Source organism: Leiobunum rupestre, chromosome 2 (genome assembly GCF_980474605.1).
Source record: "Leiobunum rupestre chromosome 2, qqLeiRupe1.1.hap1, whole genome shotgun sequence".
NCBI lineage: Eukaryota > Metazoa > Arthropoda > Arachnida > Opiliones > Sclerosomatidae > Leiobunum > Leiobunum rupestre.
Genome location: NC_143385.1, coordinates 81,401,831 through 81,428,009, shown reverse-complemented (window position 1 = coordinate 81,428,009; position 26,179 = coordinate 81,401,831). Strand labels below are relative to the sequence as shown.

General features: G+C 38.2%; 3 protein-coding genes and 1 long non-coding RNA gene across 8 annotated transcripts in view; 2 read left to right on the top strand and 2 right to left on the bottom strand.

The window, feature by feature from the left end:
• The window catches only part of LOC149959506 (uncharacterized), a 140,759-nt gene extending 128,899 nt beyond the window's left edge, over positions 1-11,860 (bottom strand). For 2 of the 5 annotated variants that reach the window (XM_090166459.1, XM_090166456.1), the window contains exons 1-4: positions 11,718-11,852; positions 11,539-11,624; positions 10,894-11,463; positions 10,469-10,832 (exon numbers count right to left, since the gene is read on the bottom strand). In XM_090166459.1, coding sequence (XP_090022585.1) covers positions 10,469-10,832; positions 10,894-11,463; positions 11,539-11,624; positions 11,718-11,781 — 1,084 coding nt within the window. In that variant the 5' untranslated portion in view covers positions 11,782-11,852. Of the gene's footprint in view, positions 1-10,468; positions 10,833-10,893; positions 11,464-11,538; positions 11,625-11,717 lie in introns of all 5 variants that reach the window. The other 3 variants (XM_090166458.1, XM_090166457.1, XM_090166454.1) reach the window with 3 other exon arrangements.
• LOC149959504 (uncharacterized) overlaps positions 1-26,179 on the top strand; it is a 58,949-nt gene that overhangs the window by 7,038 nt on the left and 25,732 nt on the right. The window contains exon 2 of the mRNA XM_090166475.1: positions 20,533-20,618. Within this exon, the coding sequence (XP_090022601.1) occupies positions 20,547-20,618 (72 nt within the window). The 5' untranslated portion in view covers positions 20,533-20,546. The remainder of the gene's footprint in view (positions 1-20,532; positions 20,619-26,179) is intronic.
• LOC149959507 (uncharacterized) lies at positions 3,407-3,841 on the bottom strand. Its single transcript, XR_016478401.1, has 3 exons — positions 3,735-3,841; positions 3,537-3,659; positions 3,407-3,469 (listed from the first exon to the last, which is right to left on the bottom strand). It is a non-coding gene; the product is annotated as an uncharacterized LOC149959507 (long non-coding RNA).
• LOC149959505 (uncharacterized) lies at positions 21,149-22,376 on the top strand. The gene is made up of 3 exons (XM_090166474.1): positions 21,149-21,284; positions 21,354-21,717; positions 21,777-22,376. The coding sequence occupies exons 2-3, from the start codon at positions 21,396-21,398 to the stop codon at positions 22,001-22,003; spliced, it is 549 nt and encodes a 182-aa protein (XP_090022600.1). The 5' UTR covers positions 21,149-21,284; positions 21,354-21,395; the 3' UTR covers positions 22,004-22,376.

Below are 26,179 nucleotides of genomic sequence, written 5' to 3'. Positions count from 1 at the left end.
TAAAGGGAATAAACTTCGGTGGATGGTCCGAAACATCGCACAGAAATCGTATAACTCGTATTCTGTTGCACGAATTTTGTGGAAAATGGTGGCTGTGCCGGTTTAACATACGTTAATGAGGTTTTGGCCGTGTCGACAACCGTCTTAGACTCTTTCGAATATGCCCAATGCGAAGTGGGTAGATATTGTTAGGTGGTCTTTATTTACTTGATTTTGACCCTTCAAAAATAAACGCCGATTGGAAGGCTAGAACAGAGTATAATCGACTAAGAAGTGAATTTAGGTAAGATTTTCCCCAAATTAAGTTTATTCCTAGGGAAAAAAACAATCAAATGTTCCAGTATATGTAACTGCTTCGGCCGAAACTATCCATGCAACTGATGTGTACTGAAGCTGGAGTACGTAATGAATTTGGTTTTTCTAAGAATCCTTTAAGTACTCAGAGTGAAACATCGCCTATTACAGTGAATGGTTTTCTAAATAATGGCCATTCGTGCTTTACTATAACTATTTTACAAGTTCTGTCTCACGTTCCTGAGTTTGTGAGAAATATTCAAGAAAATGTAATTTTTCCGGGACCAGCAACTGCCACATTGCAAGTACTGCTAGTTGGGCGATCAGATATCAATATTCATCATTGGCAAACTACTGATGTTAGAAGAATGCTTGACAATCGATTTCATGGCATTAACCAAGAGGATCCTGTGGAATTTTTATTTGATCTTTTACAAAAACCTAAGAATGAAAGACTGGTGTCCTCATTGATTATTTTGTTAACGTCGCATTCAATATCGAGACAGATGTCCAAAATGTTCTCAAGGCGTAGTTCTTAACCACATCCCCACATCCCCGAAAATATTTATGTGTACATCGTAAATGAACTTGCTGACTGATCCAATTATAAATATAACGACTTATAGGACCATTGGGAATTGTTTCAGAATAAATGCATTCAGTGTCAGAATGAATCCAAAGGACGGTGCACAATTTTACATTCTTCTAGTTAGTACCTTTTCCTAAATTTAGCGAGCTTTTCTTATAGACTTGCTGAACCGTTTAAAATTTATACTCCAATTAAAGGATTCTTTGCTTACAAAGTGAAAATTAATAACATTAATAACCAATAATTTAATTGAGGTATATTGGTTACTTTAAGAAACAGTATGATTTTTTAAGTAAAACAGTTTTTTTAAATTGCAAAATCATCAGTCAGAATACAATAGGCCTTTCTATAAAGCAACATTGGCCTTCTTGTTTAGATGTATTGAACGCGTCACTCGTGACGTAGAAGAGACGTTCAACTATCATAGCCAATTGACGCTTGCATTAGTTCTATTTATGTTTTATTCAACTTGTTAAAAAGTTCAACGCGCGTCTTGATATTTTAGTGTAAACGGGCTCGAGCGCTTCCTAATATTTCCGTGTAGAGGGTCTCGTGCGTTTTCGCGCGAGCTCAACAAAAATCAAAATGTGCGCGCGTTTCTAAATTTAAATGCACGATGAATCTAACGTAATCACGTGACCTCTCGTATTTTATATGAAGAGCTATTAAAATTCGACGAGTCGCCCTTTTTATAAAGATCTAACCTTCAAAACTGAGCTGAACTCCTACGTACAGTATCTCGTGACGAAAGCGATACATTAAAACAAGTTCGGAAAGCGTAATGACTTTATAGAAAGGCTTATTCTATGGAAAAAAGAAATAGTTACTTATGAAGGTTTTAGACATTCATTATATGTTTTTGTTTTACTGACATGGTAGAACGGGGGACAATGTAAGATAATGTAGTAAAATAATATCGAAATGTATATAATAGCATAAACAGAATTGCAAATCCTTTTAAAGTTTTAAAATTGGGGGTAGTCCTTTAGTAAGCTGTGTTTCGTTTCGACATTTAACACACTCAGCTAGAAATGGATTACAATATGCTACTATAGTAGTTTCCCACCAATTTGTACAGTAAGTTGTTTAGAGTTAAATTATTCTATGACGAACAATCGTTCGGGATTCTTAAAGTTAGGAATATGAATGACCCGATCCTCTTAGCTTAAAGTAAATCGGCTCCTTTATACAAACTTTTATAATTATTATAATAAATAACCAAACGGGAATTTACACAGGAAGCCAAAATATTTTCCCATTTTGCAGAGAGATTCTAGTTCTATATAGAAAACAACTTATAAAAAAAATGTATAAATGTAGAAACAAATAGCCAAACGGGAATTTACGCAGGGCGGTAAAGTCTTTCCCAATAGCTAGGGAGAATAAAGTTCTATAAAAAATATTAATTTAAAAAAAAATGGTATAAAACGTAGAAACAAATCGTCAAACGGGAATTCAAAATTTACCCATGCATCCAGAACTATTCGCCCGGAGTGCATCCTTCCGCAAGAGTTGTAAAGCTAATGTATTACAATAATTGTTAGGACAATAGAACTAAATTAAATGAAAGCTTCAACAACATAATGATATAATTTAAGTAGAAGAACTTACTTGTTATAGAGATAGTCCATAATTTAAGAGAAAACGTAGACACTGTATACTATAACCGGAGCTGATAAAAGTCTGATCTAAAATTCGGGAGTGTTTTCCAACAACACAGTTAGAAAAAAGGGTTTCCATGGGTTTTATTAGGGTTTGCTTTGGGTTTAAAAAAGGTTTAGGAAAAAATTATAAACCCTTAAGGTTTGTTTTGACAACTTGCATGGTTTGAAAAGGGTTTAAATGTTTAAAGGAAACTCGTATAGGTCAATGGAAAACCCGTAGGATTCCGAATTAAGAACCTGTAGAAAACAAAATAATAATTTATCACTTTTTAAAACCCTTTTCAAACCCTGCACGTTTTAAACTATCTCACGCCATCTACGCCAAAATTTGATATCAAGCCGTATAATAATTTCATTAAACGTAAAGGAAGACGGACTTTCCCCAAAATGGTTTCTCTAAACATCGTTGCAATCATTCATCTTTCGGTGGATCTGTGGTAAAACGCCCGCCTGTCGTGCTAGAGGGCTCGGGTTCAAAACGCGCCCGTTGCAACCGCCGAAATATGTTATAAAGCCGTAAATTAAATTAATTATTTTTAATTTCATCTATAAATTCAGAAAGTGCTCATTTTTAAGCCTTGTGGGTTTGAAAATTTCCGTTAAAGGGTTTTGGAGGGTTTGAATTTGTGGAATTTTTTTTAAGAACCTTGGGGGTTTATAATCAAACTCTTTTTTTCTAACTGTGAACCATGCACTAGCCCATATAATAGGATACCCCCAGACCAGTCATATGATACGTTCAAGAAAAAATCTTAAAGAAGATCGGGCAGATATTTAGTAATAAAAATATATTTATTATTATTTTAAAAAAGACACATTAGTCGTTTGTTACGGACATTTTAGAATAAACGTGTATTACCCCGTTATTAAGCACTGTATACAAGAACCGGGTTGAATGGCCAGCCTTGGACAAAATTGAGGTCTTTTTAAATTTAAAGAAAAAAGGTTTAAATATACGAATATCAAAATAAATTTTTTTAAACTTTTACAGTTGATATCTGAATGGGTGATTTTCAGCCTAATAGGGCGGGTTCCTATGGGGGTGACCGTGATAGCGGTGCTGGTGAGAGTGATGGTGGTGGTAGTCGGGACCAGGGTCCGGCATTGGTGGGCTACAAAGAACGTTCTTAGATATTTTTTCGTGCAAATGGGCCATATAAATTCAAACGGATAAAATAAGTACTGACCTTGCCGTACCAAACCGTTGCGAGATTTCTTCCACCGAAGGAGCCAGTGAAGGCAAAGTGGTAGAGGAGTCGCGCGGATGGCCGAAGGAGATCTTGGCCCGGACATTTTGGACGTTTACAGACGGAATGATCATGGGTAGCCATACGCCGTTTTCTAAGACGATGTTAGAACGTCGATATCTAATTTCATTTGACGCATCTGCGAAACAGATGTTGGCAGATGCTGACCGATATCACCCCTCTTAAAGTAATTTGAAACAAATGCTTGAAGTCAAGCACTTGGAAAATATGTTATTGAAAGAAGCGTTTATTATACGTATGGGTAAAGTTAAATGCGGCCCATAGAATTTTGGAAAACCATTTCCCACGGAAAAGTTGTTTAGGAAACATTATTTAGTCAAGATGTTCTTCAAGTAACATCCCCCCATTTTCGTATATACCAGCCTAAAACCATAATTATTTCAGTTCAAAGGAAATTTTAAGGACAAATTTCGATGGGGGCCCCTGAGAGGCATGGGAAATCATTCCCACGCTAGAGTTGTTGAGGAAATAGTATCGAGACACTTTTTTCTTCAAGTATCTAGTTTCAATCAAAAGAAAAAACGAAGAGTGGTTACGACAGCTGTACTGTTTTTAATATTCTTGAAAGTGCGTTCAAAAAACCTCATGCGACAAATAAACATGAATAGGTCTAACTTAAATGACTCGTAAAATATACATCATAGGAAAGAATGACATATATTATATTTCATACGACATACGGAATTTCTTTTGAGAATTTACATGAATAAGCCTAAGACGCGTTTGGGGATAAAAAGGCCCGCCAAGATCCTGGCACACACCACTTGGAAACCAGAGTTCCTGGCACACACCACTTGGAAACTAGAGTTCCGAAAGTTTTAAACTTTTTTAATTTGATCCAGACAAAGTATTACAATGTCGGCGGACATTCGGATTGGACCCGTAAGTCTATTTTCTTGTACAAATGTTATTTTAATCTAACGTCTTTAACTCGTTGCTATGACGATTTGACCAGTTACGTACCGAACTGTGTTACTGATAGTAATTTAGCTGAAACGTTTCGAGAAATAATTCAGTACCTCGGCCTTATCCCTCTAACACCATTTAAATGTAATAATTGTAGCGAGTTAAATAATTTAATTCAAAATACCCCGACCCACGCTTTAACACAAATTCGAAATGCAATGTCAGCAACGGAATGATATTTTATCGGAATTGGGAGATGATTTTGAGCTACCAATCGATTATAATACGTCTGATTATTTCTAGGAATCAAACGCTAGAAACGAACAACCGTCCTCTAACAACCCCGGCTTAGATTTGCTAGCCGATGATTTTGAGTTACCAAGCTTATACAACATTGGTTATTATATCACGCCACCCGTCGCTGTTAACGACGATGCGAGTCCTTGCCTCACCCGCCGTACGGTCGGTTCCAATCGAATTTATTCTATTGATCAATTCCCGTTTTCCGGAAATAACTGGTTGACACCTGCTCGCGAAATATATGACACGATCGAGTCAGACTTTTCGCGACATGACGTTGTCACGCCTGATAATACGCGACCAGAATCCAAAGCGGGAGAGAGAGAAAAATTAAATCGAGAAAACGCGTTTAACTCCGCTACGAGCGAGGAGGAAATTTCAAACTTATCTACGAGCGCTCAAGAGGAGGAGGAAATTTCAAACTCGTTTACGGAGAGGGTGGCGCCATCTAGCGCCCAAAGAAAGCGGTCGGCTTTTAACGTTAAAATAAAGAAAACAAATGGGTTTGATACGGGTTCTAGCGATGATACATCTCCGGAAAGGAAATCAATTCGGTCAGAACCTGTAGGTTCGCAAAATAACGCGAAACGGAAAACAAGGTGGCCAGGACATGATACAGGTTCCACATCTAACGCCGATACAATATCGATAAGCGAAGTCATTAGTGTAAACGCGTCAATGTGTTCCAATGTTTATATAGACCATAACACGTCTCAACACGTTGGTATTCCTGATTCAGCCGCATCGACTGTATACAATGATGATGATGATAATTCGCAATCCGTACGTGCCTTAAGGGGTTCAACACAGTATCTCATACCGTCTTCTCTGTTTGAAAATTCGAGTACTTCGTATAGTTCTTCGGACTCTATTGAAAGTATATCTAGTGATAGTTCGAATCATACACCATCGCGACCGGCGCAGCCACAACATGGTGGTGATATTGCCGTAAACGAGGTTGCGCAATTGGAATTACCAACGCAATTTGAAATCATAGACGATGGTGTCAAAGACTATCCAAAATTTAATTTCATCGGTGACGTTGAGCTAGCGATAACGCAATTTGTTACGTACATTTTTGAACAATTATTAGACGACGACCAGGTTCAAATAACTTGTACGTCAGAAGCCTTTCCGAGTAAAGTCTTGGAAATTTCTTTCCGGACAAATCGCAGCTCGAGCCTGGTAGCGTATACGACCTTTTAGACGGCGAAATTTACGAAGACGAGAAAGAAGATTTCTGGGGTGCTCCCGTTTTTTCACTCTGAACGTTGTTTGATTAGAGATAATTTATGTCTAGCACGAGCGCTGGTATTTGCTTTAGCTAAATTAAAAGTCACTCAAAATCCTGGCGTCAAAAACTGGTATAACGAATATAAAAAAATGTATAAGTCCGACTCGGTTCATCGCTCTCGCCTTAAGCCTCTAAACTAAAAAGGTTAAAAAAAAGTCAGTTAGGACTAACCACGGCCAACTTTGATCACGCGCTGTTCGCGCTACAGTTGAAGTTTCTACGTTAACCTATCAGCAAAAGATATCTGTATGGTTTGAGCGCCCCTAGCTGAATATTATTTTTAGAATATTTTTTTTTGCGTTGAAGCCATTATAAAAACACGCGTGGGGCTGAACTCCAACAGGTTATAGTGCAGTTTATAGGGTGAAAATCCTTGGTCACGGAATTTCGACGAGTGGGTTGGCCGCTGTAGCGCGCGAGATCGAAGTTGGCGGTGGACTACCAAAATAAAGGTCATTTCTTCCGAGAAAATCACGCCATCAGTTTTTCAACGCTCTTAATATTATCGAAGTAAACGAAGTAACGAATTATGAATTATTATATAAAGAAATTGAAAAGGAATGGTGGCGCGAATTAATTAACGAAAATAACTGTAATCGAGCGAGCAATATCTTTGTTATCTTTGTGAAAACTATTCGAAAATTCATTAATAAATGTACAGTAAAATACTCATAAGAAACAAAAAATAAAACCTTCGATTACTTCAGCGCTAGTTAGATCAATACGAAAAAGAGACGAGTTAGCTAAACAAGTAAGAGATGAACCATTCAACTTATATCTAAAAACCTTTGCAAAAACATACTGGAATAAATTATATTCTTTAATAAGAACTGTTAAATATAACTATTTTAAATACAAAATTCAAGATGGTAATGAAGAACCAAAGAAAATTTGGCGGGTAATTAATGAAACCACTAAAAAACGTAAAGAGTATGAATTGGTTGAAGAGATTAAATATAAAGGAAAAACCTGCGTCTGAAAAAATAATCCGAAAGAAATAGAAAATGTTTTTAATAATTTTTTTTGCGTCCGTTGGACCACACTTAGCCGAAATAACAGATATTCACTTACAAATTGTTAGTAGAAAATTGAATAGCTCACAAAAATAAACGCCAGAAGTCTTTTTTTCTCTCCGGTCACACCGCAAGAGGTTGAGAACAGCATAAATGAACTTAAAAGTTTAAACTCAAGTGGATGTGACAATATAAGTATAAAAACTATCAAACAAATAAAAAAATTATTAGTGAACCGTTGACACATATTATAAACTTATCATTATCTACTGGAGTTTTTCCAGATATTTTTAAAAAAGCAATAATAGTACCAATTTTTAAAACAGGAGATAAAAATGATATATCTAACTATAGACCAATATCGTTATTAAGTAATCTATCAAACATAATAGAAAAAAATGGTCAAAAAACAATTGGTAAATTTTTTAGAAAACTCAGATTATTTTTCAAAAAATCAATACGGGCTTAGGTCTAACTCGGTCTAAATTAAGCACAAATGACGCTATTCTCCAAGCGACAAAAATGTTGTACTCGTCGATTGATAACAATAGAAAAACACTCGCGGTGTTCTTGGATTTGAAAAAGGCTTTTGATACCGTGTCACATCGAATTTTACTAAAGAAGTTAGAAAATGCTCGAATTAGAGGCTTAACCTGAAATTGGTTTACAAGTTACTTGTCTAATAGGAAAACCCTAGTTAAAATGGATTATGTATACAGCGACGAAGAATTAATAAGCTACGGTATTCCACAGTAATAGGTCCAGTACTGTTCCTCGTGTATATAAATGACCTTTATGACACAAACTTAAACGGTGAATTAATCTCATTTGCCGATGATACAACATTGCTTTTTGAAGGATAAACATGGCTAGCAGTATACAAACTAGCCCAAAATGGTCTAAATGTCATATATGATCTGTTAAATGAGAACTTACTAATCTTAAATGTAAGCAAAACTAAATATATCTGTTTCTCGACACAATTAATTTGGACTTACAAATTCACTACAATGGTACTTGCTTAAATTGTAATTGTAGTGACGATTGTTTAAAACTTGAGAGAGTGTTTAATATAAAATATCTGGTTATTATAATAGTTGCCAAAATAAGACTATCAAATAAATAATATAGTTAAAAAATTAAGTATGAGCTTACCTAATTTATACGAGTTAAGAAATTTTCTAACACTCTCATGGTTGAAACTTATATACTACACGATTGTGCAATCTATTTTAATGTATGGAATTATTGGCTGGGGAGGTACATATACGTATATTGAAAGGTTAGAAAAAATTCAACGAAAAATATTAAGAATTTGCTTAAAAAGCAATAACCTTGAGTCTAGTTTGGTATTATATAACGACTTTAAGGTTTTCTCGGTCAGACAATTATATTCGAAAGTTAAATTACTTTGTGCGTATGATATGAAACATAAAAACCTACATCCCAGTATTCACTATAATACCAGAAATGTAGATAGTGGTAGTGTATTAGGCGAAATGATGCTAAAACCAATCGGACAGAAACGCGCAATTTTTTAGCTCCAAAATTGTTTAACTACATGGAAAAAGGTTTATAACCATGTCCTAACTATAATATATTTAAGAAAAAAATTATGCTGTGGCTGATATCCTTGGGCATTACAAATCTCTACAACTTTATGGATTTTTAAAATGGTAATTTTGTATAGTGTTAATATAATGATTTTGTATAGTAGTAATTTAATGTTTTTTTTTGTACTTTGTAATATAGTGATTTTTGTACAGTAACAATATAATGATTCTGTGTAAACTTACTTTGAATGATGTATATGACCTCTGAAATGAACCAACCTTAAAATATAAGTATTACTTTATCCCCCGCCACGCACGAGCAATTTCGCTCATGTGGCCACTAGGGAGATAAAATATATGATCAAATTTTGTAGTGTATTTTCTAGCGTATCAATATATAAAAAAAAGCAAATCGAAGTTATATTTTTAAATTGCACGCCCGAAACATATACCAACAACAATGAACTCCGGTACTTCAAATTATAAGGACTATCACCAACCTCGACTATTTTTAAAAACTAAAAATGTACTTACCATACTCGTTCACCTGCGACGCCAGATTTTAGATAATTGGTTTACTATTTTTCTTAAAAACAAGGAATTTATTCTTACTTACGATAAATAGATAATTAAAGTGAACGAAAATTGACATCACAGCCAATAGGAGAAGCGCCTGTGACAAGAAAATGTTCAGCTTGAAGGCAACTCGTCAGTTGCTCGCCTCAACAAGCCTTCCGGCAAGCGCTCACCTTGAGGAATGGGCGAAATTAAACCCAGAGTTACTCCCAAAGGTTACCTCCTTAGACCACCTAAAATGTGGTCACCCGATAAACTATAAAGGTGCCAGTTCCCCAAGTTGGTACGATTATTTGACACATGAGTATAAATCAATTTGACTGTGAAATATTCGTAAAAATAATTCAAGTGTTTATTTTAAAACAGCTCTTTTATTAAAACAGCTCTTTTATAATATATACAACTATATCCAATCAGGATGGTCGAATTTAAATTAAAACTATTTCAATAATTTAGTCCAAATAAAGTTACTATACGCGCGACTAGTTTTCTGTCACAGTTGAATTAGTGGAAGTTTCCGGTAAAGACGGTTCCACAGTCGACGATGCATTGGATCTGGAGTCTTCCACATCGACACTTCCGGGAATAGTGACCTGACTCGCCGCAGAATCAATGCCACTACTGGCGGGGTTGGGTGCCTGGGTTGAAGAACCACCTTTGGAATCGTCAGTCTTAGGGGGCGACACGGCACCGGATTGTTGTCTTCCTTCAAAGGCGTTCTCTTTCCCCGTAGAAGCCGCGAACACATGTTTCATCGAGTGACCCTTACCAGGAGCAGCTTGAAGCGCTTGCTCAGTCAGTTGAAATTCCTTGACCGCAGGCATTCCAAGCATTTGAAAGAGGTCAACGGGAGAGTTGCTCGCAGCCCCGGATAAGCCATCCGGCTTCAAGGAATTTATGACAGTGGCCAGGCTGTCTTTATTTAAAGGTGAGACGCTGTGTTGATCATTGCCTAGAAACGAAAATAATTAAGAACCCTTATCTTAACCCAATACAACAGATTTAACTTACTTAATAAATACAAGTTTTCGTTTTCAAGTAAAGAAACCTGCTGGAATAACGCAGACAGTACATCGGTAATTTCACCGTCATCCACACCATTTTCTAGATTGTCCTGGTTCTTTGAAGGAACGTAGTTAAAGGCGCTCTCTTCGGCGCATTGTACATCTAGCTTAGCTTTTTCGCAGTTATTGAGGACCATGATCGTGACGCTATTGATAGTTTCCGTATTCCCGACGTCGAAGAGTTGGTTGCTAGAAATCGACTGACTTGGGACCTCGATGTTCACGGATTTGTGGGGGCTGCCATTCACATCAACGGAAGTTACGTTAGTTTTAACATACGGAATATCTTCGTTGACTCCTTGGATTTGACTCTAAAAGAGAATCGAAAGTATTTTATCATTGGGTAATAGAATTAATTAAAACATTAAGTACCAAATAATTGGATTTGTTGGCATCACTTTGAAGCACGACGTTATTAACGTTAAATGCCGTGACCTTTTGTTTTCCAGATGATAACAAATTTTTAGTAAAAGTATCCTGGTTCCTGCAAGGACACGTGACTTGAAAGTAATTTGGGATTGCATCATATTTGAGAGGAGGATAGTATGGCAATTGAAAGACGGGGCTCAGAGGTAGTGGCTTAAGCGGGGGATATGTCGGAACTGGCCAAGAATAGTTGAATGACACAGTATTCCAAGGAGCCAGTGTCGGGAATCCTTGGGTCCAGGTTGGGTATTTGAACGGCGGGTACGTTGGAATCCTCAGAGTCAGTTGCGGCAAATCTAAAGTGGGAAACTGGACCAATCCTGTCCTCAAGGGAGCCCAGGTGGGAAGAGCGACAGATGGAATGAATGGCTTAGCGATGACTGGCATTGGTTTGAAGGGCGGAAACGTTGGCAACTTCGGAGAAGGTACCATTGGCCAAGAAGGGGCATCCCAGCAGCACACCTTTGACGATGACCAAGCAGCAGTAGCATCCGGTTTGTTCATTTCGTCGACTTCCTTCAGGATATGTTAAGAAAAAGTCGCTGTTTATTATTTGTGTACTGCCCAAATGCATAAGTACGCTCTTACTACTTCGATGTCATTCTCATTGTTACTCGGTGGGATATCTTTTGGTTCTTGATGCAAGTTGTACATGAACTCCATTCCTTCAGCTGAAACTAACAAAAACAATGAGTTCCTATTTTGAATTATTTCTTTCTATACACACAAACTACAATAATGTTTATCGATAAAGTGATTATAAACCACACCTGAAAAACTCTCTGCAGCCCACACTCCACCAACTATAAACACGATTAAACACGTCCAAACCATAGCCAACTATACGTGCCACAACACTGTTACTATCTCTTGCACTCCTACGATTATTGTGGTGTTCAACGAAGTTCACATCGTCCTTTTATAATTAAAGTTAAAAAGGTTAAAGTTCAATATTTATAAATAGTTGTCTTGCATATCATATTTCCGCTTTTCTAGATTTTAGGTAAATAAAAATTCTAAACATATTTTTTAGGTATAAAAGTCAGAGGACGTAAAACATATTTTTAGCTCTTCGAGGGGACTATGTCACCTAGGAGGGGTTTTATAATCACCGTGTCTGTCTGTCTGTGTGTGTGTCTCTCTCTCTCTCTCTGTGTGTGTGTCTGTGCGTCTGTGTCGTATAGGCTAGTTGCGAAAATAAAATTTTGGTCATAAGTTTCGTCGCCGAGCGACCGAGTTTTAAGTTGAATATATGAAAGCCGTCTGCTCGTTCAAAATTATCTCTGCGCAACAGCTGAAAGCTCAACCATAAAACGAAGAAATTCAAAAGTCGTGTTATTTTTCACTTGTTTTGTTGACGATTATTAAGGCAGATGACGCTATATTTCCTAAGGTCGAAGCGTTTAGCCCCGTTGCAAATACACGGCAGTTACTTAGTTGGCGGTTGTAAGTATCGGAAATTTCCACCAATCAGACCTATTACCCCATTTTCGGAGGAGGTGCCGCCAGCGACATCTATGGTACCACCCAGGTACTTCTCCAGAGCCATCTCTTCCTTTATAGTTGCTCCTGAATAAACGTGAAATGGAAATATTTAACAACAGTGGCGTAGCTAGAGCTTTCACCGCCCCATAATACAAATTAAAAAGAAATTTTTTTCAAAGCTAGTTTAAAATCAGAGTTGCCAACTCCGCGGTTTTCCCGCGGTTTTCCGCTGGTTTGTAATTTCATTCGCGAGTAAAAAAATTCGGACCGCGGGCCACGGGTTTTACCGCGGGTTTTCATAAAATATAGCCGCGGTATCGCGGTTTTTTTTAAATAAAGTTGTTTGATATTTTCGGTTGTAATTTTTTACCGTGTTTACTCTCTTATTTTATCTCGGAATATGTATTATTTTTCATTTTTATTTAACAACCGACACTCGTTGGCTCTCTCTTTATCCTGCCATAACGCGTGTTTTGGATAAGTGGGACGAACTCTCTTTACACTTTCAGTTAGCTGCCGATAAAGAACGTTGTTATACCGCGAGCCTATTAGCTGCTATGTATAAAGATTTGTCAAACAAAGCCAGTATAATATTTATGAAACACGCCCTGTGTGACTTTCATCAAACAAATTCGCTATTTCAATCAGAAAAGGCAACACATCGCAAACAATTTGTAGATTTACAACACTTCATTTATAATTTGCTATCGAAAATCGTAACCACACGTTTTTTGTAATGTAATGCATATTGACTCCTGCAATTATGGTTATGAATTTCAAGAAGTAAGCAAGGAATTAAACGTCGCCATAGTATCAAATTTGACGTTAAGCAAATTCAACAGTAAAATGTACTGTTTTAAATAAAAAAATGAAAGGATAATAAACACTTGAATTTTTAAATACTACATTCATTTATTTATTCATACATCTTTCGCCATTTATTTTGTAATTTAAAATGCCGCGGGTTATATTTGATTTCCGCGGGTTTTTTCCCCGTTGGCCGCGGGATAGGCTCTCCGAAAGTTGGCAACTCTGTTTAAAATGAAGTCTTGACCGTCGTGTCGCCGTCAGTTACCATGAAGTGAAAAGTTCCGCCCCCAAAAATGTGCCGACCCCCACCCCCTAGCTACGCTACTGTTTAACAAACTTGGTGTACTCTCGATAAGGTAAGAACATAAAAATTTAGTCCCGCTCGTCCAACTAATCGATCAGGGGTGATATCTGTGTCAAGGGGGGTACTTGGAGACAGGGATGAAACACCCGTGTAGGGAGTATATTAATTGGTGGTCGTCCTCATAAGGCCCGTACTTACCAGTTGTTGTGACAGTAACGTCAGTTGGTTTTAAGAACGGCATTCCAACAAGTGCCTTAAGCAGACGAGAAATAATATAAATTAATATTGCACTTTGACCAATAGACATATATTGTGAAATTATTTTCCAATTACAACATTTACTTATTTTTTGTTGTAAGAAGAGCTTTCGGTTCGTGAACATTGTAAAAATGTATTGAGCGGTAAACTAAGAAAAACACATTGGCTTGTATATGATTTAAAGAGAAACAAAGTTCAACTTTTTACGTTAACCAAACCTTTGTCTATAATTAAGTTTCCAAACCGTTTGATATAAACTGCCTTTTTAAAGTTTAAACCAATGCGGATGTTATCATTATAAAGACGCCGAATTCCAATCGATATCAGGATTATTATGAAGAAGAAAATGGTTGCCAAGTTCATTATATTTGTCCAGTTCGTGAACTTTGATCTCGCGTTCATCGCGACGTTTTTTAACGATTTTGTTTACTGTCCAATTAAGCTTATGTGGCATTTTCAACTGATTTCGTAAACCATACCCGTCCTTTTCGTAGCGTCTATTTTTGGTTTGTTTGTGGTTGATTTGAAATTGGTGGTGGTATTGCATTGACCCTTTTAAATTGCCGCTTGACTAACTATAAAATGTGGGTGAGAAGATTGATTTGATCCAAAGGTTCCAGGGGAAACGCTCTCACGAAAACGTGCTAAATGTTCTTAATTTCCTCCGGTAAGGATGATTTTTGAAATATTTAAAGATGGACTAAAAAAATCAAAGAAACGTTTAGCGATTGGGCATCTTCTACAATGAACACGTGTAAAGGAATGATTGTTGTATTTAACCGGTATATTTATAAATTTATTATCTAGGAACTCTAATTCAAGAAATTTTACTGTATTCGCTTCTCTGTTCTGAAATAGAACCTTTTAAAAAATTAACGAACTTACTGGATTTGGTTGATTTGGAGCTTGCTATAGCTATACCTTTTTTCTTGGTTGGAGATTTTAAAACAATTTCTTCTATACGACATAGGGGGCGGATAGTTTGTTTATCTTCAGCTTCATCAAAAGTTAAACTTTATATCAAATCAATATTTCAATCGATTTGTAGTGGTTCTTCTCAACATGCATATTCATTTAAAAATAACAACCGCGAATATATAAAGAAAGCTGTAGAACAAACTTAATCAAAATGGTTTTAAGGCTTTAGGAATCTTTATTGAATTTAGATAGACGTTGGTTTTGAACCATGTTTTAGTATTAAAAAAGGCCATTTTAATTCTTAGGGTATATAAAATTTGTAAAGTGTATAATGCTTTTATTAATAACGACTAATTGGGGCTCGGTATTGTACAACCGTTATCCAGTGGTCTGAGAGGCCATTTTACTTCAGAGGCTGGCCCAACAGTATTGTGCCTGAGTGTTTTATACAAAGATTAACCACAGTTTAAACGTTTTAATAGGAACCACTGCGTTTGAATAAACTCTAAATAGCACTGGGGAAAACATATCATATGATCGATCTGCTCACGAATCGATCGATTATCGGTATTTCATCGAAAATCTTATGACTGTGGTGTCCTTCATAAGTCCGTGGCAGTCTGAGAGCAGCGTAACTAGCATGCCTAGGTCCGCCCTGGAAAATTGATTTAAGGGCCATATTAGATCGACATTCCAGTTGGACTATTCATTTAACCGAAATGTAGTTAAACGTTTTGGTTGTTGTCGTAATTTGCAAAACATTCGACCATTATCGAACGGAACAAAATACCAATTCCGGCAGTTAAAACTAATGACGATTTTCAGCACTTTAATTTTACCGGTACTGCGATTTCGGTGAGTTTTAACGCACGTTTTACACGCTGAATATTATCGATCGGAATAGCCTATAAAACTATTCGATTTCCAAAATATTTCTTAGGCTTTTCGCTAGCTTCGAAACTCTTAATTCTCCTAAACGCCAAGTATTAATTATTGGTTTTGGTTTTATCTACTGAACCCGAAGATAAAATTTATTTACCGGCTCTAATAGTGGAGGATTTTATTTTACTCTGTAGCCATTTATTGGTCGTATAATGATTCTACAAACTTCTTTAAACCAGCAATTCCGATATTTTGTTTTACTTCATTCAAGCTCAAGTAGCGTAGGACACTTGAAACCAACTAAACAAGAAGGCTGAAATATGTTAGATATAAATATCAATATACTAAGCAGGATAAACCGGGATCAAACCAAATTAAGGTTGTGGTTCTGTAGAACGACCCGATATCAAATACTTTCCTTTGAAACGTTTCACACAATCCAAAAAAGAATCCAAATAATACTAATATATTGATTGAACCGCGTGATCAAAAGCAAAGAATATAGTACTGTGCTGGGCTGCGTAAAATTAAATATTTAAAAAAAAGCCCCAAAATCGCGTACAATCCAATGATTGTTATCGTTTTAATTAACTTGTTTTACCGTAATAATAACGGGAATTAAATTTAATTTTCTTTACCGTATAAATACTAAGAGTTGAATAAGAAACTATAATTATGTAGAGTCATGTTGGTATGATCAGAATTTCGAGCTTCCCAGAATATTCTCAAACGATTTCACTCCCTTGTACGACAAAGGCTGACCGATACTAACCCTTGCATTTTATCCGGGGATACCTTAACAAAGATTCTTTATAAAGATATTAAATTTAATTTAAATCTGACAAAGCCAGCCCTAGTTAATAGCGTGGGGGAAGCTAGAGAAAAATGGCACGATCCAACAAAAAAATCGTCGTAAGCTTCGCGCCCTAAAACCGAAGCGGCGAACTGAAACAGAGAAAGTCGTAATTGCACATGCAACATTGTTAAAATGACGAATCCAGCCCGATCTAATAAAAGCGTTGGTTCAATGGCCTAGCGAGGATATTTGTAGCCGGGGCAAAACACACAAATTGGCGCCCCCACTTCGTTGCCTTTGTAAAACCACTTTATTTAGTTTTATTTCAAGTTTGAAGAAAAATGAGTTTAATATATAATCCAACAAATTCATTTTACATGTAATACTTTGGGCACCCTTTTGGCCCCTAGCCATCGGCGCACGGGGTCGATGCCCCCCTCCCCCCCTCGCTACACCTCTGCGCGGGTTGGCTAGAGATGGGCGACATGCGAGGTGAACCTTTTATACTCAGTTTCAGGTTAATTCTACTATCAGACCTTTCTCTCTTATGCTGCTGTGGTCCGGTGACCTAGAGTCCGTATTAAGACTGTGTAGACTGTTCTGCGCACCCTACATTCTTCCTCTTCATCCTTTCATAGAGGAAGTCGCTGCTATGGGAGCCTATAGGCTCAACCAGAATGGTTGGTGGAGGGCTAATATTTCGGATAATAGCCACACCAAGATTACCAGTGAAACCTGCAGTCAGTTATCTGTCTTCTTAATGGGTTCTGATATTATGGCTACTAAATTACATTTTAGTATACCTTTCAATACTTATTTCCCAAGCCACACGGAGTGGTCTAATCACAAAACCCTCGGAGCCAGAGGATAAATCGTCTGGCTTACAAATGGGTCTAAGACTAACTCTGGCTCGGCTTCTATGAAAGCCTTTGTGTCTATGCTAGCGTTTTTCAGGCGGAAATTGTCTTAAAAAGAAGCTTGATTTATTTGGTTAGTCAATCACTTTAAGATTACTTCTTAACTGGTTTATAGCTGTTTGAATCTCCTCTAGGAGCTAGACACCAACAAAAAGTTCAGCACTATTAGGCTCCTGGCCATCAAGGGTGCTATGGATTAGAGAAGGCCCAAGAAGGGGCAGAGGCTGGGTTCTTTGGTCCTGAACCTGCTGTTCCTATCCCCTCTATAGCATATTGAACGACCTTATCTCAAAGGCCGGCTAAAGAGTTTTTATCGGGCCCCTCTAGGCAGAGAGCAAAAGCGTTGCTCTCGCTCTCCAAGTTCAATATCATGTTGGTCCTTTGCCTACTAACAGGCTACTGCCTACTTAACAGACATCTTAACTTGATTGGAATCAATGATGATCTAATCTGTAGGGCTTGTCAGTTTGAGGAGGAAACTTCCTCTCATGTACTTTGTGGGTGCGAATATTACGCGACCCAAAAGTTCGAGCATCTTGGTATGCATCAGTTGGAAATCTCTGACTTCTATAAAATACCGAGGAAGCGGATTCTCCGTTTTGTGTCAGATATTGGACTTTTTAAGTCTTTAGGACTGGGGTTGCACAATGGACCACTGGTCGAAGTGCAAGAATGGGCATATCTCTTTGCACTTCTCCCCTCTCTTCAATAATAACAATAATAATTATACACAGTACGTACACTTCAACGACACATTGTGCTGTTATAAACTGCACATTAATACTTTATAGACTATACAATTATGATTTCCAAATAGTTATATCTCACTATCTATGATCAATGATTTTATAAATTCCGAACTGCTTAAACACGGTTTACGAAATTAAATAGAAAACGGCAAACTTCGGAAAATATGAATTTTATTCAAAAACCCGAAAGAGTTGTCGAACGTAATAATTACAGGCTTTATGATTTGGACGTGTGTGATCGTGTGTGATCGTGTGTGATCGTGTGTGATCGTGGGTGATCGTGGGTGATCGTGGGTGATCGTGGGTGATCGTGGGTGATCGTGGGTGATCGTGGGTGATCGTGGGTGATCGTGGGTGATCGTGGGTGATCGTGGGTGATCGTGGGTGGTCGTGGGTGATCGTGGGTGATCGTGGGTGATCGTGGGTGATCGTGGGTGATCGTGGGTGATCGTGGGTGATCGTGGGTGATCGTGGGTGATCGTGGGTGATCGTGGGTGATCGTGGGTGATCGTGGGTGATCGTGGGTGATCGTGGGTGATCGTGGGTGATCGTGGGTGATCGTGGGTGATCGTGTTTGATCGTGTTTGATCGTGTTTGATCGTGTTTGATCGTGTTTGATCGTGTTTGATCGTGTTTGATCGTTTTTGATCGTGTTTGATCGTGTTTGATCGTGTTTGATCGTGTTTGATCGTGTTTGATCGTGTTTGATCGTGTTTGATCGTGGGTGATCGTGGGTGATCGTGGGTGATCGTGGGTGATCGTGGGTGATCGTGGGTGATCGTGGGTGACCGTGGGTGATCGTGGGTGATCGTGGGTGATCGTGTTTGATCGTGTTTGATCGTGGGTGATCGTGGGTGATCGTGGGTGATCGTGGGTGATCGTGGGTGATCGTGGGTGATCGTGGGTGATCGTGGGTGATCGTGGGTGATCGTGGGTGATCGTGGGTGATCGTGGGTGATCGTGGGTGATCGTGGGTGATCGTGGGCGATCGTGGGTGATCGTGGGTGATCGTGGGTGATCGTGTTTGATCGTGTTTGATCGTGTTTGATCGTGTTTGATCGTGTTTGATCGTGTTTGATCGTGTTTGATCGTGTTTGATCGTGTTTGATCGTGTTGGATCGTGTTGGATCGTGTTGGATCGTGTTGGATCGTGTTGGATCGTGTTTGATCGTGTTTGATCGTGTTTGATCGTGGGTGATCGTGGGTGATCGTGGGTGATCGTGGGTGATCGTGGGTGATCGTGGTTGATCGTGGGTGACCGTGGGTGATCGTGGGTGATCGTGGGTGATCGTGTTTGATCGTGTTTGATCGTGGGTGATCGTGGGTGATCGTGGGTGATCGTGGGTGATCGTGGGTGATCGTGGGTGATCGTGGGTGATCGTGGGTGATCGTGGGTGATCGTGGGTGATCGTGGGTGAACGTGGGTGATCGTGGGTGATCGTGTTTGATCGTGTTTGATCGTGTTTGATCGTGGGTGATCGTGGGTGATCGTGGGTGATCGTGGGTGATCGTGGGTGATCGTGGGTGATCGTGGGTGATCGTGGGTGATCGTGGGTGATCGTGGGTGATCGTGTTTGATCGTGTTTGATCGTGTTTGATCGTGTTTGATCGTGTTTGATCGTGTTTGATCGTGTTTGATCGTGTTTGATCGTGTTTGATCGTGTTTGATCGTGTTTGATCGTGTTTGATCGTGGGTGATCGTGGGTGATCGTGGGTGATCGTGGGTGATCGTGGGTGATCGTGGGTGATCGTGGGTGATCGTGGGTGATCGTGGGTGATCGTGTTTGATCGTGTTTGATCGTGGGTGATCGTGGGTGATCGTGGGTGATCGTGGGTGATCGTGGGTGATCGTGTTTGATCGTTTTTGATCGTGGGTGATCTCGGGTGATCGTGGGTGATCGTGGGTGATCGTGGGTGATCGTGGGTGATCGTGGGTGATCGTGGGTGATCGTGGGTGATCGTGGGTGATCGTGGGTGATCGTGGGTGATCGTGGGTGATCGTGGGTGATCGTCGGTGATCGTGTTTGATCGTGTTTGATCGTGTTTGATCGTGTTTGATCGTGTTTGATCGTGTTTGATCGTGTTTGATCGTGTTTGATCGTGTTTGATCGTGTTTGATCGTGTTTGATCGTGTTTGATCGTGTTTGATCGTGTTTGATCGTGTTTGATCGTGGTTGATCGTGTTTGATCGTGTTTGATCGTGTTTGATCGTGTTTGATCGTGTTTGATCGTGTTTGATCGTGTTTGATCGTGTTTGATCGTGTTTGATCGTGTTTGATCGTGTTTGATCGTGTTTGATCGTGTTTGATCGTGTTTGATCGTGTTTGATCGTGTTTATAGTTGGTGGAGTGTGGGCTGATGAGCGTTTTTCAGGTGAGGTTTCTAATCATTTTATCGATAAATGTTATTGTAGATTGTGTGTATAGAAATAAATATTTCAAAATAGGAACTCTTTGTTATTGTCAGTGCCAGATGAAGCGATGGAGTTCATGTACAACTTGCATCAAGAACCAAAAGAAATTTGGCCGAGTAACGATGAGAAGCGCCTCGAAGTAATTAAAATTCAATCATGAATTTGGGCAGTACACAAATAATAAACAGCGACTTTTTCTTATCATATCCTGAAGGAAGTCGACGAAATGAACAAACCGGATGCTACTGCTGCTTGGTCATCGTCAAAGGTGTGCTGCTGGGATGTCCCTTCTTGGCCAATGCTACCTTCTCCGAAGTTGCCAACCTTTCCGGCGCCGTTCAAACCAATGCCAGCCCTCGCTTAGCCTCTCATTCCATCTGTCGCTCTTCCCACCTGGGCTCCCTTGAGGACAGCCATGGTCCAGTTTCCCACTTCAGATTTGCCACGACCGACTCTGAGGGTCCCAACGTTCCCGCCGTTGAAACCAATACCTCCGATCAAATACCAAACCTGGACCCATGGATTCCCGACACTGGCTCCATGGAATACTGTGTCATTCAACTATTCTTGGCCAGTTCCGACCTATCCCCCGCTTAAGCCATTACCTCTGAGCCCCGTCTTTCAATTGCCACACTATCCTCCTCTCAAATATAATGCAATCCCAAATTACTTTCCAGTCACGTGTCCTTGCAGGAACCAGGATACTTTTACTAAAAATTTGTTATCGTCTTTAAAACCAAAGGTCACGGCATTTAACGTCAATAACGTCGTGCTTCAAAGTGATGCCAAGAAATCCAATTATTGGGTACTTAATTGTTATAATTAACTCAATTACCCGATGATGATAATAAATTACTTTCGATCCTCTTTTAAGACTTAAATCGAAGGAGACGACGAAGATATTCCGTATTTTAAAATGAACGCAACTTCCGTTGATGTGAATGGCAGCCCCCACAAATCCGTCAACATGGAGGTCCCAAGTCAGTCGATTTCAAGCACCCAACTCTTCGACGTCGGGAATACGGAAACTATCATTAGCGTCACGATCATGGTCCTCAATAATTGCGAAAAAGCCAAGTCTGATGTGCAATGCGCCAGAAAGAGCGCTTTCAATTACAGTCCTTCAAAGAACCAGGACGATCTAGAAAATGGTGTGGCTGACGATAAAATAACCGATGTACTGTCTGCGTTACTCCAGCAAGCTTCTTTACTGGACAACGAAAACTTATACTTGTTAAGTAAGTTAAACTTGTTTTTTTTTTAAGAAAAGAGTTTTTAATTATTTAATGTTTTAAAGGCAATGACCAACATAGCGTCTCAAATTTAGATAAAGAAAGCCTGGCCACTGTCATAAGTTCCTTGAAGCCTGATGGCATATCCGGGGCTGCTAGTAACTTACCCGTTGATCTCTTTCAAATGTTTGGAATGCCTACGGTCAAGGAATCGACAAAGCAAGCGCTTCCATCCACTCCTGGTAAGGGCGGCTCGGAGAAACCGGTATTCGCGACTACTATGGTGAACTAGAACGCCTTTGTAGGCAGACAACAATCCGGTGCCGTGTCGCCCCCCAAGACTGACGTTTCCAAAGGTGGTTCTTCAACCCAGGCGCCCATCCCCGCCGGTAGTGGCACTGACTCGGCGACGAGTCAGGTCACTATTCCTGGAAGTGTCGGAGTTGAAGACTCCAGATCCACTGCATCGTCGACTGTGGAACCGTCTTTACCGGAAACTTCCACTAATTCAACTGTGACAGAAAACTAGTCGCGTGTATAGTAACTTTATTTGGACTAAATTATTGAAATATTTTATTTAATTTGACCATCCTGATTGGGTATATTGTTGTACATATTATAAAAGAACTGTTTTAAAATAAACGCTAGAATTTTATTTACGAATATTTCACAGTCAAATTGATTTATACTCGTGTCAAATAGTTTTACCAACTTGGGGACCTGGCACCTTGTGGGTTTACGGGTGACCACATTATAAGTGGTCTTAAGAGGTAACCCTTGGGAGTAACTCTGGGTTTAATTTCGCCTATTCGTAATAATGAGCGCGTGTAGGAAGGCTTGTTGAGACGAGCAACTGACGAGTTACCATTAAGCTGAATATTAAGAGCGTTGAAAAACTGATGACGTGATTTTCTCGGAAGAAATTACCTTTATTTTGTTAGTACACCGCCAACTTCGTTCTCGCGCGCTACAGCGGCCAACCCATTCATCGAAATTCCACGAGCAAGGATTTTCACCCTATAAATTGTAGTATAATCAGTTGGAGTTCAGCTCCACGCGCGCTTTTATACTGTTTTCAATGCAAAAACTATTCATAAAATAACATATCGCTAAGGGCGCTCAAGCCATACACGAACAGTGCGCGATGAAAGTTGGCCGTGTTTAGTCCCAACTCCCTTTTTCTTAACCTTTTTAGTTTAGCGGCTTAAGGTGAGAGCGATATAGCAAATTTTTATTGTTATCGCCCCCCTCCAACGCATTGTAACCCGGCCCCCTTAATTAATGGCTTTAAAAGTCGCATGATGACTTAGGTTTAAGATGGTGCCTTGGGTATTAGGCTAGCTGATTATTATTATTATTATTATTATTAACAGTCACGTGTTCATTTTTAATTTTCAATTACAAAACGTTAGCTTTTTACTAAACCAGAAAAAAAAACGAATTACGTTAAGTTGGAGTGGACTTTCGTTCACAACAGCTGTATGAATTGCTTACTACAAGGCTCAAAGGTTTTTGTAATTGACTTTTGCTGTTAAATAAAATTTTCTTAAAAATATTATTCTCTATCTACTATTGATATTTTTTTTAATTTCAGTCAAATTTCACCAGCGTAAAGTCAAAGAGTGTAGAGTATAGACTGTAGACTCTTTTTCAAAAAGCCAAATAATGTTTCAGGAGGGAAAATGCTCAAAAGATCCGGATAAGATAACTGGTGGAGGACGACGCAAAAACTAACCAGGTTGGATTTGATATTTAGAAAATTTTCTTAATTTGTAAAATTGTTTAAATATGCCTAGACCGAATAAGTACATATTAATCATAGTATTTACTCTATTTATTTCACCAATGAATGTTTCATGAAACTTAAAACTAAATACAGGGTGTTACGGATTAGAGTACCGAAACTTTCTATATGCATTCTATGGGTCTCTATGAGTAACAAATGTCCAAAAAACAGGGTACCTAAAGTGCTTCGTTTCAGAGATATGGGCTCCCAAAAAATAGCCCAAAAAACTCGACACAACCCTTAATCTGGCAAACAATATTCTTCCTTGAACCAAATTGGTTTCATTAAACTATCAATTGTTTTTTATCCGTGGGGCGAGAAACTTTAATAACAAGTGGCAAAAGTTCATTAATGTCCTTTTAGAAGTAAAATAAGTTTGAAGACAAATACAAGTAATTTTAATTTATTGATACGGTTTTAATTATTTAATATAAAGATACAAATGTCATAAAAATTCTAAAGGAATGGTTTTAAAATTGTCTAATATTGTAGCTAATATGGCACATTGGTCCAGGAACGCTTATTGCACGGACGGGTTCAATAAAAATGGATTAGAAGCTCAAAGATTCAACCAGCAGTAGATTCCTAAAAGACTGGTGTTTGAGTCTGTAGATAGACCGCTAAGAGAAATACAGGAAATTGTATCTTTAAATTAAATAATTAAAATCGTAACAATAAATTAAAATGGCTTGTATTTGTCTTCAAACTCATTTTACTTTGAAAGGACATTAATTAACTTTTGCCAGTTTGTTATTAAAGTTTCTCGCCTCACGGATAAAAAACTTCAAGAAACACTTAAAATTGCTTCTTTATATTTACTGGAAATTTTTAAATATAAAATATAGTTAATATCAGTATATCTAATTAACAGGCGCCTATTACTATAGTTTTTTTTTGTCTTTGTCAAATCGTATAGGATAAATCAATTATTGACCTTACCAACGATTTATCAAGCGGCTAATTGATAAGGCCTCTGATTTCATTATTATAAAACTGTCATTTCTTCATTGGGTATTGCATACAAAGCGCCCTCAAGAAACAAGATAAAAACCACGATTCTTCATTAAATCACAGAAACAATTAGAAAAAAAACTGTTGAAAACACCAAAGAAAAAAAACTTTTTTCTTAATATTTATACATTTGATATTTATATTGCATTATTTATTCCCTCCAAATGGAATTTTTATTTCACCTTCTCTAAATCTAGTCTCTAGGCCTTGGTGTTTTAGGCTGTTCTCCATAAATTTCTAGAATACATGAAAAAAATATTTGATTTATATGGAAATATTAAAAACTAGTAAACTTTCTTATAATTCCAATAAAATTATTTTACTAACCAAATAATTCAACATCCTAACATGATAGTAAACAATTTCCAGACGTTCAATACTATGAAAACTTACCTCTCTTCGATTCATTACGGGAATAGGCAGAGACTGTGAAATTACGATGTACGTTTTACTTATTTTTTATTAATTCCATGTTCATTTCCAATTAAAATAATTAAGTATTGTAAACCTCATTTCATTTCCAGTTAAAATGTACTTTGTAAATATTGTCCGCTTAGCATTTTGTATATTTCCTTTTGGGGTGAAACGGTTTGGGAGTTATTAGTGTATTGTATATTTTGTCATTGTATATTTTTAAGAGTGTAATCATTGGAGTGCAGGTGGCTTTCGGGGTTTCCTCGGCGCCAACCTTCTTTGTCCAAATAACGAAAGATTTTATGGAAAGTTTTGGATTTGGAGACGGGTTGTGATCGGGGCTCGGACAATTCCCGCTTCTTTTGGGGAAATCTGCCTGACGTCACGGCTCGCTCGGATCGTAGGATAATCGGGGTTTAACCCGCCAGTTGGGGGAGGAGAGTTATGGACAATTTTTGAGAGCGAGCTGAGTTGGAAAATATCAGTGCCTGGACAAGAGCGTCCCTAGTTAGTGTGTTATTCCTATGTGCTGGGGAAATAAGTAATTTTGTGCTTTTCTGTAATAAACAGTTGTTAAGTTTTTCAAATACGTGCATTTATTTTTAGAGTTTTAAGCCAGTCCGGTTATTAAAAATAGTTTAGAGTAATCGCGCGAAGAGGGAAATGTTTCAGTCCGTTTTCTCTTCGGGTTAAAGTTAATCTTTAACCCCCTTTAAGTAATTAGCTCTCCCATTGACAGAAAAGCCGTCACAGAGACGTCTCTCTATACTATACACTCTCTGGTAAAGTGGTGTTTCGCTAGTTACGCCACCAGAGGTCACTGAGCGTTAGGCTATTTTTTTATTATCAGTTAGAATCCTAGTTTTGACACAATTGAAACACATTTGGCTAGTTTCAATCAGCAGTATGCTTTCGATCAAAAAATAAGGTTTTAAATTTAATCATTTAATATAGATTAACTTTGATTCCGCTAACACAGTATGCTTCAGTTCCAGTTCTAAAGTTGGACATGTCCTAATGGCTCCACGCCATGCCTTCAAGAAACGCGACGATTACGGTTTACCAGGAGATTTTTTCTTTAACCACAAATAGGGTAACAAATGGAACGCCTGTTTTAAAAGATTTTACAACAAAGGACGGACGATTGGACAGTAAAAGGTCAATTTTGTAAATTAATACGATGATTTTTCTTCGTGAGCTTCAGATCAAAGTCCGTAAGTTGCGAGATTTTTATTTATCTGTGGATGCCCTTTTTGA